General features: G+C 43.0%; 1 protein-coding gene across 1 annotated transcript; it reads left to right on the plus strand.

Moving 5' to 3' along the window:
* The first annotated feature begins 10,154 nt into the window (after window positions 1-10,154).
* Window positions 10,155-17,439, plus strand: MMP7 (matrix metallopeptidase 7). Its single transcript, XM_027777057.2, has 6 exons — window positions 10,155-13,786; window positions 14,318-14,541; window positions 14,648-14,796; window positions 15,953-16,078; window positions 16,596-16,757; window positions 17,307-17,439. Exons 1-6 carry the CDS (start codon window positions 13,679-13,681, stop codon window positions 17,327-17,329), a joined length of 792 nt encoding a protein of 263 aa, XP_027632858.1. The 5' UTR covers window positions 10,155-13,678; the 3' UTR covers window positions 17,330-17,439.
* Window positions 17,440-18,944: the final 1,505 nt, after the last annotated feature.

An 18,944-nucleotide genomic window follows, 5' to 3' on the forward strand; every position in this document is an offset into this window, starting at 1 on the left:
CCTGGGGGTGCTGGCTGACAGCCGGCTGGGCATGAGCCCCCAGTGTGCCCAGGTGGCCAAGGGGCCAGCAGCGTCCTGGCTGGTGTCAGAAACAGTGTGGCCAGCAGGGCCAGGGCAGTGACCACCCCCTGTACTGGGCACTGGTGAGGCCGCACCTCGAACCCTGGGTTCAGCTTTGGGCCCCTCACCGCAAGATGGATGTAGAAGTGCTGCAGCATGTCCAGGGAAGGGCAACGGAGCTGGTGAAGGGTCTGGAGCGCAAGTCTTACGAGGAGCAGCGGAGAGAACTGGGGGTGTTTAGTCTGGAGAGGAGAAAAGGAGGCTCAGGGGAGACCTTATCGCTTTCTACAACTACCTGGAAGGAGGCTGTAGGCAGGTGGGGGTCGGTCTCTTCTGCCAGATAACTAGTGATAGGACAGGAAGAAACAGCCTCAAATTGCACCAGGGGAGGTTTAGATTGGCCATTAGGAAAAAATTATTGACTGAAAGGGTGGTCAAGCATTGGAAGAGGCTGCCCATGGAGGTGGTGAAATCACCATCCCTGGAGTTATTTAAAAAATGTGTAGATGAGGTGCTCTAGCAACGTGGTCTAGTGATGGACTTGGCAGTTCTGGGTTAACAGTTGGACTTGATGACCTCAAAGGTCTTTTCCAGCCTAATTAATTCTGTGATTCTATGATTCTAACGAGTTTTTTGAGTTCCCATCACTTTGAAAGGAACACTAATACAAATTATTCCAATTTTTAATAACATGACTAGACATAATTTGGCTAGGTCTGGATAGCGTAGGTAGGTCTAGTACTACACCTGCTCATTTTAAGCATTTTCCATAACTCTCACAAGAGCATCACATAAGAGCAGCATTAAAATTTACACCAAAGTCAAAGCACTGAGGGAGGGAATGAGTATTACTACACTGAATCCCTAACAATAACTCAGTTAAATTAATGGTTTCTAGAGACAAAGCAATGGGCTTTTGCTGGTAGAAGATAATGCCTGTTCATGCAAATTCCTTCATGCAGGGCACCCATGGGTGATATCTTTTGCTTGCTCCTAAACACAACTACGCATTTTACTGGGCCAAATATAATCCGTTCTGGAATTAGACTTAATAAGCCTTACCAAAACCAGTCATGAACTCTGCTTGTCTTCTTTTAGAGCTTGAAGACTTCCAGGGACCTCCTGAACTAGGTGAGCATAAGACAGCAGAGAACATCTTAAGGGAGTGGTGTTCATGTCCTTTTCAGCCCAGGAGGAGCTGACAGCCCACATGCAGCAACCAGAAGCTGCAGAAGTAGCTAGATCAGGAGCAGTCACCAGCGGCAGCAATGCTGCCTTTTGGAGAGCTCTCCTCAAGACCAGGCTCAGGTCTGGGGAAGCAGCAGGTTTGCAAGCCCAGCACTGTGTGCTCTGCAGCTGAGAGCACAAGCTGCTGGTGGGCAGTCAGCCCCTGTTCCTTCACCAGCTTCCTACAGAGCCACATACACTCTCCAGGTCACCTGCTGAACTGCTGCTTGGCTGAGGACCATACCTGTGCTCCGGTCATCAGTAACTGAGGCTGTCACAACAGGGCTGAGCTTGTGCAGGGCAATGTGATCCCCATGGAGGAAGCAAACATTGCCAGTTTTATTTTTCAGGTTTTGCCAGCCTCCATTTCAAGATCATATTGCCACATTTCGTGTTGACTCGATTACTCAATTTGCTAAAATTGGATCTCTCATATATTGTTGTTTTGTGATCTCTTCCCCCATTACGCAGAGTTCAAAGGGTTTAGTTACTCCTACCAAACTTCCACACACCCCACATAACTCCAGCAGCTCTTTTTAAGGACATATATGCTATGATGTTCATCTGTCCTTTTCCTCCCTCTACAGCAATCACAGGTTGATTTATCACTATAATTTTGGATTTAATAATATTTGATCTTTTCAAGCACCTCAGAGACTCAGAACTAGGTGAATATATAGTATGCCTTCCACTTCTGTGTTTGCCTTTTTGAAGGTAATAGAGTCCATCTTCATCTCTGTAACTTTAGGTATCTGTGAGCTGCGAGCACCAGTGTGAAAGCTGAAAGGCTAAGAGAGCATGAGGGGGAAAAAACCCCAAACCCTAAAAATTGAAGGGATCAGGTTGCTGTAGTAGGTCTTTTAGTCAAGAGATTAATAGCATGAGAATAAAAAAAATAATCCTGTAGAACAGCATTGCTATGGACAGGATTACTGGTATGCTGTGCTGTCTGGAGGAGACAAGGCTGAAATCCTATGCCAGATTTCAGTGTGCTGTCTAGATCTGATGCAACCTTGAGCTGAACGGGCTGTGTTATGGTAAAGGGTGCTGCAGCAGTACCAGATAATAAAGATTAAGTTTGATTAGTTCTCTATGCTTGGTGCTAGTTCTCCTACTCAAGGGAGGCTCAGGAGAAGTGCCACAAGCCAGTGGGCCTTTGTTTGAAAAAAAGAGGGCATACAGAAGGGCCAAATGTGATAGTACACATGTATATATATTTCTTGCTTGCCACTTGTGTCAGAACATGATGTCTTATTTTCTGTTACAGTGATTTCATACCAGCTGTCTACTATTGTAAGATTCTCTTCTTTCAGTCCAACACGGATCTACTCTATAATCATTAAAAGCTAATGTAACTTCAGTTGGTTTTTCCATGCTAAGTGAAAGAAATCCAGCTGCTGGGAGAAGAGGCTGGAAACCATGAAGCAGCTGATGAAAGTTCTTGTTAACACCGCACCACCTCTAAGTACATCACAGCCTGAAGCTTTAGCAGATCTAGGCCAGCTGAGATGTGTAGATTGTTTGTCCATCTTCACTCACCCTAGAGCATAGTAATGATGCTGTTAACTGTGCTGTTTGCAAGGTGAGCATAATTTGGGAATAAACAGTTATAAATATTCAGAATGTTATATTTTTTCAAAAACCCTAAGAATTCTGGCAAAATGCACCAGCTTTGGTCCTGCCTTACCACAAGACAGCAACTATGCTCCTTGTCAAACTAGAGTAGATACATGGTTTTGAGAATGCAGGTCTGTCAGATCCTGCTTCTATGAATCCAGGGACTTTTCCTGAATACCCAGTTATCTATCTCAGTCAGGCATTTGAGACCAACTTTAGCTGTCTAGAGATTCATCTGACAGCTAGTTGCTAACCTTAGTTTGAAACTTCTCCCACCCATAACCATGAAAAGAAACCTGGATTTTATCTTCTTTGGTAATGTTCAAAAGATGTTAGCGGCAGCAATGTAGCTTTGGCTAGTACAGATGAAGTAAGCAAACCTCTCCTCTGCCCACAAAGATATACTGTAGTCTCATTGTGTGATGGTCACTAGAAAATTGCTGGAAGAGATACACTTACATTCAAGTGGGTTGGCTTCCGAGTTCATTGGGGAAGTGGTTATAGCTTCCCGATCTCTGCAAGGATGCTTATATCATGTGATAGCTAAGCAAAATGAGGTCTCCACACAGTCCAATTGGTAAGTCAGAAAAACTGCATGAGGTTGCATCCCTAAAATGGGAACTGACATGTTTCAAGCAGATTCATCATTACAGAAGTTTTGCTTTCCATAGTTAACCACAAAATTTTTGCCATTAAGTCTATGCATGTTCAAATCTTTCCTCTCGACAATTTCTGCCACTGTGTGCCTACAACCATTAAAGTCTCGCAATTCACATTGCATAATATTCCTTTAGTTGCTTAGTGTATTCATTTTCTGCTTGTTCACCATTCCAGTGTATTACCATTCTGAGGTATACTTATGTCACACTTTGTTCCATTCATAGCACTAGTCTCTATCCATTTCGCTTATCCGTATGTATAGGTTCCCTACTGATAGAACATTTTTCTATGTTCTTGCATACTTCTCAAGTTAATGTTTATGCTGCTATAAATATTACATGGGATGAACAACCTACTAGCATGAATGCACTCTATAAAAATAAGTAATCATGTATTCTGATTTCACATCTCTTTCTCTTTGGTTTAAATTCATATTACCAGACAAAATTGCAAAGACAATAAGGCCCATATAAATCCATAAAAATAATATGTAGAAATAAAAGAATCGTGGGAAATGTCTTTCCCATGCAACAGAGTCAAATTCTGTAGAGGTATAAAAGATCCTATGAGCTATATAACAGGCCAGCTATAAATTGGGTCCAAGAGAGAAAACTGTCAATCAGCATAAAAATAGTTGATCAAACATCGATCCAAATTTTCATCTTAAAAGATCTCCGTATGAACACGTGAACTTTGCTTTCATGCAACAATGCCTACAAATTTAGCTCGGTGGGCAGCTATAGAGCTGTTTCATGATCTGCTGCAGTTTCGCATTGGACAAGTGTGGGCTGGGTTTCTCTGAAGCCTGGGAACAGGTATGGCAAACTAGGGCAGAGTTTCCCAGAAGGTAACTCCTGCTTCCATATTCTTGCAATTAATGTAACAGCCCTCAGTGGTTTAGGCCAGACATCCTGACTGAAACTAAAACAATAAGTCTTTATTCCGTCACAAGGAACTATGATAATAAGCAAGGACTGAAGACTACTGATTCTGAAAACACTGTTGTCGCCAAGAGCATGATGCATTTGCTCTTTTAAGACCTGGCACTATTGTTTGTATTAAGTGCAGGAAAAGCCACCCTTGCTTGATCAGAACATTTGCATTATTGAAGTGACTACTTTTTTCCTCAGGATTTGGGAAGCTGCCATAATCCAGGGGGCAACACCTGCAACAGCCAATACAGGCTAGATAGAGAGCACATCCCCAGTGCAACACCTCTGGTTTCGCTGTACACAAGCAATAAATCTAAACTAATTGTAAATGACAGAAAACCAGCTGTACTGGATTTGCATAAAACACACTGGGTCTGCTTTTTTTTTTTTTTTTTTTCTCCTTCTTGTCACAGTATGGTCGCTGATCTGTTACGAGTGTGACAGAGTAAACTCCTTCCACCCTTTGCAGAGCAATTGACAACTACCTCCAGACCAAGCCAGAGTAACAATAGGCAGGGGCTGGTCATCTTTAGACAGGATGCTGTGACAAATTAATTTTTACTGCAAATAAACTGCCTTTTATTAATAGCCAAAACCCCCTAGGCTAGTTTCCTCCTCCCATAAAAATGTAAACTTGCATTATGTAAAAATGTAAACTTTAGTTACAGTAAAATTTTGAGACACGGACTGAGGACTGGAGGGAGTCTTCCTTTAGTGTGCAATCTTCTTTTGTTACACATTAATGTAAAAGATCATAAAGGATTAAAATGCACAAAAGCCTATTGTTCCTGATCCGTGATCAGCCATAATCACCTGGCAGTGACATTTCCTCAGGAGAAAAGGTAATGATGTCAAGTTGATTGTAAAGGGATAGGGCACCTGGTATGCCTCTGGGACTGTTTCACTCCAGACCATGCATGTGTTTCCAAAAGCAGTATCCCAGTCACCTGAACACGTGGCACTTGGGTTCACGCTAGGATCTGCTGGGCATGAGCAAACTTTGTCCCTTTCAGACAGTACTGAGCCAAAAAGCACACCACCCCACTGATGGACCCTCAGCTTGCTGGATCAGACCCGAGCGAGTCTGGAGCAGCCCGCTCCCACATGGGTGCCCAGGCCTCAGCACCCACTTTTCACCCTCCAGATCCACTTTACTCCTTAATATAGACACAGACTGTGGTGCCTGGGAAAGAGTCTAACAGACTTTTGGTACTGATGAAATTGTGATGTGAAATTCCCCCTTCCCTTATTTTGCCCTGAAAGTGCTCTGACTCTAGTTGGTTGACCTTGGCAGGCTGCTAGGTGCCCACCCAGCTGCTCTCGCTCCCCCTTCTCAGTGGAACGGGGTAGAAAGTAAGATGAAAAAGCTTGTGGGCTGAGATAAGTACAGGGGGGTCGCTTAGCAATGGCCGTCACGGGCAAAACAGTCTCGACTCAGGGAAATTAGTTTATTACCAATCAGGTCGGAGAACGATAATGAGAAGTAAAAACTAAATCTTAAAACACCTCCCCCGCCGGCGCCGGGCCCGGGGGCCGCAGTCGGTGCCGCCCCCGCCGTCCCGGCCGCTCCTGCCCCTCGGGGGAGGGTCCTCACCCCCTGCCCGGCCCCGGCGCGGGGTCCCCCCCCACGGGAGGCGGGTCCCCCCCACGGGAGGCGGCTCCCCACGGGCTGCTCCAGCGGGAGCCCTTCCCAGGGGCTGCAGTTCCTCACCCCCGGCCCCAGCGCGGGCCCCGCCGCGGGGCGCAGCCCCTCAGGCCCGGCCGGCCCCGGCGCGGCCCCCGCGGGGTCCCCGGCCCTGCCCGCAGCCCGGCCCCGGCCCGGGCTCCTCCCCGCGGGGCCACGGGCCCTGCCCGGAGCCGGCTCCAGCGCGGCCCCCCGCGGGTCCCGGCCCCCTGCGGGCACCCCCTGCCCGGGCTGCGGGGGGGAGCTGCTCCCCCGCGGGCTCCGTGGGCTGAGGGGCACAGCCTGCCCCGCCGGGGCTGCCCCGCGGGCTGGGGGAGCCGCTGCTGCGGCGCCCGGAGCCCCCCGGCCCCCCTGCACCGCCCGGGGCTGCGGGGCTGCTGCGCTCGCACGGTCCCGCTCCCCTCTCAGCTGCTGCGCGGTGTTCTTTACTCTTTCTTAAGTATGTTACCACAAAGGCACCACCAGCACCGCTGACAGACAGCTTTGGGCAGTGGCAGGTCTGTTGAAGCATGCTGGAATCAGCTCTACCTGACATGGGGGCTGCTCCTGGTGCCTCTGTACAGAGGCTGTACCTGGAAACCCCCCACTACCAAAACCTTGCCACAAAAAAAACAATACACGAACATCTGTCAGCCTCCTGTTTCAGCCGTCTCACGTGCTTCCTGGTTCTGGCCTGTAGCATCCTTGGGAGGGTGAGAACAAAGGGAAGTTCATTTCCTTGGAACAAAGAAAAATGAGAAGAAGGAGAAGGGAGCAAACACAGAGCCTCCTTTGAGTAATTCTTTGCCTGAGATTGGGTTATTGCCTTACAAAAGACAGGAGGTTGTCTTTAAAGAAAATGAAATGACATTTAGATGTCATGTTTTTAAGATGAACACCAAGTTCTTTTTAAGTGTATGTATTAATGTATTTACTAAGATTTTTACAAATTAGACACTGTCAAACTCCTGCTAGAATGTTGCAACCCCATCAAGTCTATATCTATTATGTCCATTTTGTACACTGTTGTAACATACTCTTCTGTAAAATATTGTTTAGTTGAAAGCAACTCTAAGAGTTTGGTAAATTTTATATCAGTTATAGATCCTGAGGAAAAAAAAAAAAAAAGAAATGTAGAAAAGCAGACAAAATGGAAATATTAGACCACAAAAAAGAAACCGCAAATAAAAATAAAAAAAAAGGTGAGAGGATGTTCCCATGCTCTATGGATCTCCTTCAGGCAATGATGCAAGAATTTTTTATGTTGTTTTCATAAAGCAAACATTTTAATGGTAAATTTACTGCCTTTAAATTATATATTCATCATAACAGAGTAAAGAGAACAATGAAGAGGCCTTGTGGCTGTACTTCATTGTATTTCTTGTAGTTTTGTGGAAAAATCTGAGATAAATGCATCACAGATGAAGTCAGGAGTACTATTAACACATGCAGTAACAACAGGAGGCTTTTTCGTAACAGGATGACAGTCTGGGGGTGGGAAATGGCACACTTCAGGTGTCTGTAACATAAGCAGCAACATCTGAAATGCTCAGTTAAGTGCTCTCTATGGCAAACAGTGATCAATAGGCAGTGACAGGCCACAACTAACTCAAGCAATTTCAGGAATCAAGTTACACGTGATGAAGCCCAGTGTTATCCTTCCATTTCAAAGAAATGGAGTGAAAAATAGTTACTCACGTGGGGTTTGGCTAAGCAATTGCTCAGGCTGGCGAGCAGCTATATGAATAATTGTTCTAAAGTTAGCAAGGCTTCTTTGTAACTCACTCTTCACCACCCGAGTGCAAGCGGTCCTTATTTGGTTGTGCCATTTTTAATGGTTGTGTTGTGTTTTGACGGTGCCAAAGTCAAAATCCACCATGCTGGAAAACTCAGCATAACTTGCTTTGTGTGAAACAAAGGCTGCAGCCCTACTTAAGAAAGAAAATCTTCGGTGGAAGAACATCTCAGCAGTATAACCAAGTTTACCAACAAGGTGATGCTATTGTCTTTACACTCAGTTACTGGAAGTCAAGACAGAGGAATAGAAAAGGACTCATCCCACACTCAGAGGACCTGTCTGACAAGCAGATAACTACCAGTCATGAATTAATGCTGTGAATCAGGAATCATTTGAATAGAGGCAATAGCATGATCATGACTGACAACTTCTAGGGGAGGGGGAAATGGTGTAAAAATTTTTTACCTGTGTGTTCACTTATGGCTGTTTTCAGGTTTTTGCAGTCCTCCTAGCTGAATCTCAGCTCTCTCTAATACACATGAGATAAATCAAGCTTCTGCATGGGTCTTACATTGATTACATTCAAGTTTAATATCTCACACCTTCTATACTAGAGCATAAAACGCCGGTGGTAAACCTATAATTCCTCTGGAATTGCTTTACTGCATGTCAGTTTACAATGAAGTCTATCAACTCTCTGGTGTTTCAGGGCTGTTTAATTTTTTGATAGAAATAGGATTTAGCAAATCAGGCTAAATGCAAAATTTTGGTTAACACTGTTTATATTCCCAGCACTTTTTCGAAACACCTATACAAGTCCATGAGACTCGGCACAGGCAAAGGCACAAGAAGGTAAAGCCTTGCTGTGTCTGCCCTGCCTTTTGGACCCTGGCCTCCGTCACCACTGAAGCCCAAACTCACCATGAACTGCATGTACAGACATGTGCAGTTCCTCAGGATGAGTCAGGGAAAGCTTCAGCCGTTGACTGCTCCTTGGTTTAGGTTACATTTAGTGTGGATGGACCAAGTGCAGCATGCCTCCCCATGCTGTCACAGGTACTCTGCCTGCCCTTGCAACGCTGTTACATGATCAGTCTGTTTTAGATGCAATTCTGCTGCTTATCACAGAGATTTGCTGCAGAATTACAGGCAGTCTGAGGTTGTATTAGTCCAAGTACTAAGTTAAAGGTTTCCTGCATGAGGGAGTATGGTTTTGTCAAGACAGTATGCACGCAAGGCTTTAGATTGCATCTTGACCCAGTCCTTTAAAGACAGTGTTGAGCCAGGCTTACAAATGGATGGACACAGCCAGCTACAAAAAAGGAATTAATAAATCAAAGGTGACTATGGGATGATGCCACTGCTACTGCCCAGCAAGGTTTGGATCCACGCTGCAGTGAAATGCAGCTGACTGACCCCTTCCCTTCTCCCTTCTCCATGTCCTGTACATGTGCTTCTGGAGAAAGGAAAGACTGCATGCACCTAAAAGTTATATCTGGTTACTTCAATTTAAATCAAATAAAGCAAATTACTATATGGAAAATTTTGAGAGATCCACATGTGTCTGTTAGATGGAGGAAAGAGAGACTCCTGATCATTGACAAAAGGAGCATAAAAAAATGGAGGATGTCAGAACTAACACATGTAGGTAATATTTAGAGGAATCCTATTTCCCTTGTGGTTTATTGCTCAAAATTATTATTGTAAAAACTTATCTCTATATTTACATCTTTTTCCCCACACAATGTCCCAATTACACTGTTGTAAATACAAAGTCATTAAATGCAAAGCAATTCTAGACACTGTGAGAAGATGGTAAATCCACAAGTTAAGATACCTTAAGTTTTATTGCTAAATTATTAGTAACTTAGATCTCTTAGTTGTTGTCACATTGTGCTGAACCTGAACATCTAATCCCTTCCTCGGGCCTTTTTCGCCCTAAAGCAGTGGTATGTGAGGTACATCTTGCTGAGAAATATCGCAATACACCTTGATCCACTGAAGAACTGCATTGCCTCTCTCCAGGGATGGGCTGACGCAGTGCCAAGGGACCCCAGCAGGACCTCCATGCCCAGGCAGGGATGACTGAAGGTTTTTACCCTCACAAAGCCTGCAAAAGGGATACATAGCCCTGGCTTCCAGTTTCCAAGGGACAGCTTTGAAGAGAGCCCCCCTCAGTGGTATATTCTGTGGAAATGGAGTGCAGAAGCCATGGAGATGTGCCTCTCCCTACAGTCTAGGCCCCAGCCAAGAAAGATGGCACATAACAACCATGAGGGGACTTCAAATTTGTGTTGTGCAGAGGCCATTCTGCATCCAAAAGGAGTGTGCCACACAAAGCTGAGGCAAGAAGGAGGCTGAAGGTTCATTTTGTGCAAAAATACCAGGAAGGTTCTGAAGCAGACTGTGCCTCACTGAGCTTAGCCTCAAGAAATCACTATGCAAAAAATCATTTTACTCTGCAGAAATATTTGCCAAGTTTGAATTTTATTTTCTGTTAGTCAAGTTGAATAACCAGGTAACAGAACAAAACAAATCAGGAGTCCTGGAGACCGTAAGAATCCAAGTGTATCCAGTTTGGTAGGACCTTAAATACAATATCGTGTAATCCATAAGTGTCGCAAAGAAAACCTTTCCCAGGAATTTTTGGCCTTTCTTTTTGCTTGATACTCACTGTAGACCGCAGCCAGAAGCCGCTCACTCACTCGCCACACACAATGGGATGGGTGAGAGATTACAAGTGCAAAAGAGAGAAAACTCATGGATTGAGACACAGTTTAATAAGTGAAAGAAAGGGATGGGGGAGGGATGCAAAGGCTCACCACCTCCTGCAAGCAGATTGATGTCCAGCCAGTCTCCATGCAATGGCTACCTTGGAAGACAACCCTCACTCCACCTTCTTCTGCTAGCCCAGTTTTATTGCTGAGCATGACATTGTATCATACGGAAAATCCCTTTGGAGAACTTGGGTCAGCTGTCCTGACTCTGTCCCCTGACAGCCTCTTTACCAGACACTGTGGGGACAGAGTGTGAAACAGAAAAAGCCTTGACACTGTGCAAACACTCTTTACCAATGCCCAAAACACTGGTGTGTTATCAACACTGGTTTAGCCACAGACCAAACATGGCACTATACAGCCAGCTATGAAGAAAGTTAACTCCATCCCAGCTAGGTCCATAACATTCACAAAGACATTTGAGCAGCTCTTGAGTTGCATTGAGTCCACTGTCGGCTGCATTCAGCTTGGGCAGAATCCTGCTGAGCCTCCTGTCCAAGTCAAATTACTAAGAAACAGTGATCATTCACCACTGAATCATCCAATCCTACTTCACTTTTTCATCCTACCACATCCAAAGGAGGCTCAGGTCTTAGTTTCTATGTCTTTTCCACTAGACCACAAAAGCTCTGATGCCCATTAACAAGTTCTGCATGGGACAGACTTCCATGAAACATCCTTGTTCAGCGTTACTCACTTCAGAAAATGTCACAGTGTAAATATTTCAGTGACAATAATGTGAGTCTTCTTAATATAATTTTACATCATGGAGCCCCTTTATTGTCACTATGGGACTACAGCAACTTCTGTTATTAAATGTCTCTAACATAATTTCTTCTGACCTCCTTGAACTTTCTCTACAAAAGCCATACTCTCTGACATAGGCACAGGTACTCTGCTGAATGTAAATGATACATTATCTATATATCATTATATGTACAATGACATACAATAACTATGATGTTTGGGCAGGAAATTATTTTGCCTGACCCAAACAGTTCTTGTCATTCAATATCAAGACAAAAAGATGAAGTCTGGAAAATTCACACAGCTAGATCTAAAAATTAGCATCTGTTTCCTTTTGATATTGATCTTATTAGAGTTAGATTGATTCTTGCTGATTTTGAACCCAAAGAAATTACAATTCTTTTAGTGGAAAGTTTTTTATTTCAGTTCAAGCCCAATGTTCATCAAACCCCTCTCTCTTTTTAAAAAAAAAACCACCAAACAACACAAAAAACCAAAAAGGAGGGGAGTTGAGAAATTTCCAGTAGAAAATAAAATGGAACGTGATGTCTGTCCTTTCTCAGCAAGGTCTTGTGTTTAAACTCTCCTTTTCAGTTTTACCCATGGCCCAGTTAAAAGGTATGTGTGATTTGCTCAATAGCCTGTCAAGCGGAATGGGGCTCTGGAGGCTTTCAAATTCCTCTAGTGTATAAGAGGAAATAGTCAGTACCACACACTAAAGAATGGAGTTCAAAGTGGTTTAAGCACATCCTCATCTCCTGCCACTGAGAGCATGGTCCAGATCCTACTTTACTGCCACAGTCAGACATAAACTCAGTTGTTAAGGAAGAAAAAGATGAACCTACCCTAACAATAAAATATTTTTTTTTCATCAAGCTTTAGATTTTGGAAATTGATAGATTTCCTGTAAGTCTACCAAAATGTACAGAAATTACCATATGGAGGGTATCTGGGTTGTTTTCAATATCAGGTGGAAGCATCGTTCCTTTAGCAACTGCTTCAAACATAGTGTGTAATGTAGTCCTCTCTTGCATAATTCAGCAGTGTTTTAGTATAGGTCATCTTTCTCTGAAATGAAAGTTTTTCTCATCATGTCAGTCAGAAGTACATTGGACTTAAGCTAGTAACACACAAACTCGTCAATACATGTTCAGCTATACCCATATAGCTGACCTATTGTGAGAAACCATAATGGTCTTTTTCCATTTATGTGCCTCTCCTTTTGGATTAGAGGTAATATGCACAGCCTGAAACAAATCACAAGCCAGTCTGTGGACTGGTGTTTCCAGTCCTCAGAAACTATCACTTCCAGTAGGGTTTGGTGGTATGAAGCTGAGACCGGTGATGGTCCCAGGGGACCAGGGAGGTTGTGGCTGCCCTGCTCAGCTTTGGTTTTCTCTGCCAATGCTTCATGGACCTCCATCAGATTGCACTGGTACAGCTAGAGGTAGAAGATATCTTCACATTCGTTAGGGTAAGCTCCTCTCTCTTTTTCCTGAGGGATTTCACCTATTTTTGTAAATTATATTTTATATCTAGTTCTCCAATATAAAAAGACTCTCCTGAAAGGCCATCTCATTTGGGAGGAAAGCGACAGACTTCCCACAGCTTCCTATTTCTAGAGGGCACATTTAAAGAGCTGCCTTCTGATCTCTGTAAAAACAGCAGAAACCTATTTAACTTCACTGAACTTCACCTTTCCTGCAGCATAGGGTACCTCACAAGAGAACTTGATTCAGAATAATTACCTAGACAGTGTTGTGCATGCTTCCTAGGAAATGCCACTAGTTTCAGTGAGATAGGACTCCCATCCATCACATCTCTGCCTCTGCATCAACTAATACAGGCAGGCTGTCTGACCAAGAGGCTGTTGCAAAATGCCTTTGTGTATAAGGAATGTGGGGAAGTCCAGTAAGAAGCGATTATACAGTAACTGTACTGATGAAGTTACACAACGTGAACGTCCCTATGACCCTGTGGTTTCACTGTTCGGAGAATATGAAAAGGAAGAGCCAAAGCTGGCTGCTGGCTATGACATGACATCAACAGGGAAGTCAAAGGCAAGGTTTGTTTAACGTGCTTTCATTTAGTTCTTAGAACAGTGATGACATTACATTAACACCACCAAAAAGTGAGTCATGTATATAATTGCCGCTTGGAGCTATCAGGACCTATATAAATATTTTAGCTGTGGTCTTGAGAGACAGAAGGTCAAACCCTTTCTGCTGTAGCAAGGTTCCTTGGTAAACTGGGCACTATGCGATACCTCCTGCTTTGTGCTGCCATCCTCTTACCTAAGAGTCTTGCTTTCCCAGCACAACTTAAACTAGAATCATCGAGCAACAGAGACCTTGAGGATTTAAAGGTATGTTACCAGGGGACAACATAACTGCATTATCAATAACCTGTTTTTTTATTTAGCTTCTATGTTCCTTTCCTATCTGTTTATATTATCTTCTTGTCTTACACTACCACACTAGTTTTCGCAGACGTGACTAAAGAATTTAAACTTGCTGACTAGTTTTAGACACCCTAAGTCTAGCATACAAAAGAAATCAAGTTCCAACTGGCAATAAAGGAGCACGTCACCCTTCCAAAGCATCTCAAAAATATTATGTAGACTACATTGGAAGGTTGCATATTTGAATGCTCAGTAAATAGTGTTTACTTAAAAGGGTTGCTTGCTTACAGTGTTTTGCTGCTATTGCAATTCTTTTTATATATGTTGGTCAATAATACAGTGAGAACAGAATTTGATAAACTAAAATAGGGAGAGAAAATAGATCTAAAACTAGCATGACTGCAGGATAATGAAACAATTCAATCATATCTATAATGCAATTACCAAAAGATCACAGGTGTATGTATTAATTTTTGTTTCCTTTTCTTCTTCCAGGCATATCTTGACAGATTCTTTCCACTTCTTACAAAAACACCAAGTTTAAGCTTAGAAGACAGGATTAAAGAAATGCAGAGGTTTTTCCACCTGACTTTAACTGGAAAATTAAATGCAGAAACAAAAGAAACAATGAAACAGCCCAGATGTGGAATCCCTGATATAGCAAACTACGAAACATTTCCTGGAAATCCAAGATGGAGAAAGAGACATTTGACTTACAGGTTAGTGATGTTTCAGGTTTTATAGGGAAAGGGGTTGCTTTGTATTTAACTGCGTGGGTTTCCTTCACACCCTAAGTGACATTAATCTGTCTCATTTTGCTACCAGGATTGTGAATTATACACCTGATCTACCTCAAAAGAAAGTGGATGATGCAATTAGAAGGGCCTTTATGGTATGGAGTGATGTGACTCCACTGAAGTTCCAAAGAGTATTCAAGGGACATGCAGACATTATGATTCAATTTGCACGTGGTGGTGAGAACACTTGTAATTTTTAAAATACAATGGTCCGTATTTGACTCAAAACATGTATTTTTATAGCCACAGCTTTAAGGCAGAACAGTTGGAATTATTCTGAAGTGTGCATAAATTTTATCTTGTCTTTATCATGCCACCAAATTTGTATGTTATGATTCAGTTTTTACTCCTATGAAACCATTAAAAAATCCTTTCAGAGTTATAGCTGTGAAATGGAGGGACAATTTAGCTCCAGAACAAGATACTTAGATTTAGATGTGCAAAGCTCTGTCTGCCTTGACAAATAATGCAAACTAATGGGAACTGATCTGTAGAGCAAACCAGCTGGTTCTGGAGATCCAGCCTCCACAGGCTGGATTCAGGCAGGTTCAGGCTGGTTTACTTTGATCCAGATCTAGTTTGGTACCCTGGACTAAACAGGCTTTGGCATCTGGGGTACATTAGGTTTGCTCATAGAGAGTATCTTCTCGTTGATTTTCTTCTAGAAGGAATCCCATTGATGCACTCCAAGATTGCACCAAGGTGCAAGCAAAAGCATGGTAAATGCGCATGTCCCAGTAGAGTTACTTCAGAAGCTCCCCTGTGATCTAGATTAATATATGAATGCACCCGTACCTTTAACCTGTGCCTGGCACCTAAATTGACTCAACTTAGCCAAACTAAATGACTACTTTATGGTTAGCTGACTTGTTCTCTAGATCCATTGACAATAGTTATTAGATCTCCATCAACCGTAAATGAAGATCAGACACCTAGCTTACAAGCAGATGGCTGCATATAAACACCAAAATGTCCCAGGCTCACTAACGGGAAGCATATTGTGTTGCCATGAAGAACTGACTAATGTGCCAGTGAAAGTGAGAAAGGATCCTGCAAGCTGGAATTTCTGACAAAGGCTCACAAAAAATGTTCAGCTCTTTCTGAAACATGCAGCAGTCTGAATTAGCAAATACAAGTTTTGAACCTAAGTCATTAATTTGGACAGTGTTTCCTAAGCCTTGCTCCTCGTTTCACAACCTTGCTGCTATTGTAGGATTTTTTTGTAAGGTTTGGTAATGAACAAAACTCGCACAAACAAGCAACATGTTTCGATTTGCTGAATTTAAACATTACAGCTGATGTCATCTGAGGATACATTTCTTTTTAAATGCAGAGCACGGTGATGGATATCCTTTTGATGGAAAAGGTAAAACACTAGCTCATGCATTTGCACCTGGAGAAGGTATTGGTGGAGATGCTCATTTTGATGATGCTGAAAGGTGGTCAGAGTACAATCAAGGTAAAACCCACATGTGCGTATAAAGGGGAAAGGCAAATATTGTACATGTTAGAAGAATACGGCCATAGGAAATGCTTTCCATAATGCTTCATGCTTTGGCACCATTTCAGGACCAACATTTCTGTTCTCTTCAACTACCTTTCTAAGTACTTGTGCTTCATTATCATTAGCAGCTACATAATGCCTGTCTGTCCATATTTTAAAGCACTTTCATGGACTAAACAAGGACTATGAGCCTCTGTTTTCTATATAAATTATGAAAAGGTAAAATGACCTGCTTGTAGTTTGACTAAAAGCAGGGTTGGAAAGAGACTGAGGGCCTCCAGATGCAAGAGATCAGTAATATTTTTATTAAAATATTACAGTAACGTAAGGAAGATCAGTAATAACTGATCAAAACTCTGAGATTTCATTCCAAGGGAATTAAAGATATAAATTCTCCTGCTACTTCAATTCTTTGTATGCTAAAAAGAAATGTCACACCTTTAACATACTTTTCTATTCTTCTGTGCTGCAGAAGTTAATTTGTTCCTTGTTGCTGCTCATGAATTTGGCCATTCTTTGGGACTTGCTCATTCAAATGTCCAGGGAGCTCTGATGTACCCTCTCTACTCATATGTGAACCCAGCAACCTTCAGACTTTCAGAGGACGATAAGCGAGGAATTCAGAAGCTATATGGTAAATTCATTATAAGATTTGATTTTCAAGATAAAACTTGCTGTGGTACAGGTCTCACTACTCTCCCTGATTGCAAGGGCCTCATCATATTACCAAAAAGAAAGAAGGGGAACAAACTTGTGAGAAACGTATCCCTGTATACTCCATCTGCTATGTTCCTTCTGTAGCATGTTGCCACTGCAACCAAGAGGTGATGGAGTAGCAGTGCAGCAGCCTGATGCACTGTCTTCCTGCAGACCTACATATTGCCAAACAAATCCAGTGGACTTTGCTCTGCAAATGAGCTCTTTCAGTGAGTGGGTTTACTGGCAGGGAAATGAAAGATACTGTGCCACTTACTGAGTCAATGAGACAGTTCAGTGAAGGCAGAAACTACTCAGCAGTAGAAGTGGAACACAACCAGAATTGACCCTACAGAGTAAACTTTGCCAGGTTTGCTTTTCTTTAGATGCCATCTTCCTCAGGGCGAGGAACACTAGGAATAAAACACAGCTGTCTACATTGTGTATTTCCAGTACAGTCTCTATATTTTGTGCTTCTTTCCCACAGGGAGAAAGTCGTCAAACTTTTGAAGGCAGTGCTTCAAAAAGATGAAATAATTCACATCTGGTTGCTTTGGTATGCCAAAACAATTTTAATCCTCTAGATAATTAAAGTGGTAAACTCCTGGACTGCACTTTCCCTCCCTGATTTTTTATATTGATTTATTTGCACTTTATACAATTTCACTTAACAATCAAAAAAAAAAAACCAACACCAAACTTGTATACTCTGTTGTCTAATAGAGTTTTTTTAATTGTCTTCTGGTATTTCACTGGAGCATTAAATAACTCCTGTATGTGTGATAGACAAATATCTTTCTGAATAGAGGTATAGGTCCCTGAAGAGCCTGTGTGCATTTACCGCTGGAGTTACAACTGTTCACGGCTCACTTTCAGTTCCCATGCATGTCCTGGCCCTCCACAGTACCTACTGCTGCCTTCTCAGAATCAGTGTGCTTCTCTCCTATATGGTTCACACAAAGAGGAGAAGGTCCCCACAGGGCATGAGCTGGAATGCTTTCCCAAAGGGAACAGCTTTTCAATTTTGTGTCCTCTCTGGCTTACCAGAGAAACAGGTTTGAGAAGTAGTAGACTAGGATTCCCATTGTCCAGTGTGATATTCCAACATGTCTCAGGTATTCTGAATTTTAAAAAGACACCAAACAGGAATTCTCCTTCCCTCCATTGGAAGACTATTCCCACATTGCCAGAAATCAAAAGCAAGCACAGACAGGCATAGGATGACCTCCTGGTTGCTGGAGCTGGCCAGTTGTCCTGGAGGTCTGAGCTCTCTGCTGCAGGGTGGCATACCTGTCTTCCTGCCATAACTGAAGAGCTGAAATGACATGGGAAAATGCATTCCTGTCTCTCAATCCCAGAAGAAAATGCCTGTGCCTTCCTGGCTCCCTGAGCAAAGCATCACCTGAGGAACTTCAAAGCCTCCACTGGGCTTAGTCCTTGGAGAGATTGGGAAAGATGTGATGAGAACAGTTTACTTTGCACACAGGCAGTGGTCTACAAACACTGGAGTTTTTTTGCATATATAGCAGGACAAACTCTTATAGGATCAATGGTTTCTCCATTAGGAGTGTTTTATGCTCCCTGATGGGGAGAGAAGGCAGCTTCTACCTCAACACATTTGCCAGATGCGCACAAAGATCTAGTCTCTCAAAAGATTGACAGTATGTCCCAGCCTTTATCCAAAGGCTTTTTCCAGTTCAAGAGCTGCTGCCTGGTGATGCAAGGGCTCCAAGTCCACATACAGCTGAGAAGAAGTTTTGCTCAGCCCCAGGTTTAGTGCAGGACATGTGAGAGATGGAAGTCTGCTCATGGGCCAAGTGGGACTCAAGAAAGTGGTAGCATCTTTTGCAATTCAAGGGCTGGGTGGAAAGGAGGAGAGGCAATTTTAATCTCCGTATACTCAAAAGACTTATGTCCTGCTCTCTCAGCCACTTAGACATACACATTTCCTAGGATGGCATCTAAACATGAATGCACTTCCTAAGGCAGGTCTAATTCCCACTCAAGTTTCTGGGTACCAACTGATCTCCGGGTTTGCTCTTCCTCGCTCCCTGGAGCTGGAAGGGATGTGAAACAAGTTGTAAGGATACAGGTCAAGTTCCCTCTACCATATTACAAAACTACC

The sequence above is a fragment of the Falco peregrinus genome, chromosome 4 (assembly GCF_023634155.1).
Source record: "Falco peregrinus isolate bFalPer1 chromosome 4, bFalPer1.pri, whole genome shotgun sequence".
NCBI lineage: Eukaryota > Metazoa > Chordata > Aves > Falconiformes > Falconidae > Falco > Falco peregrinus.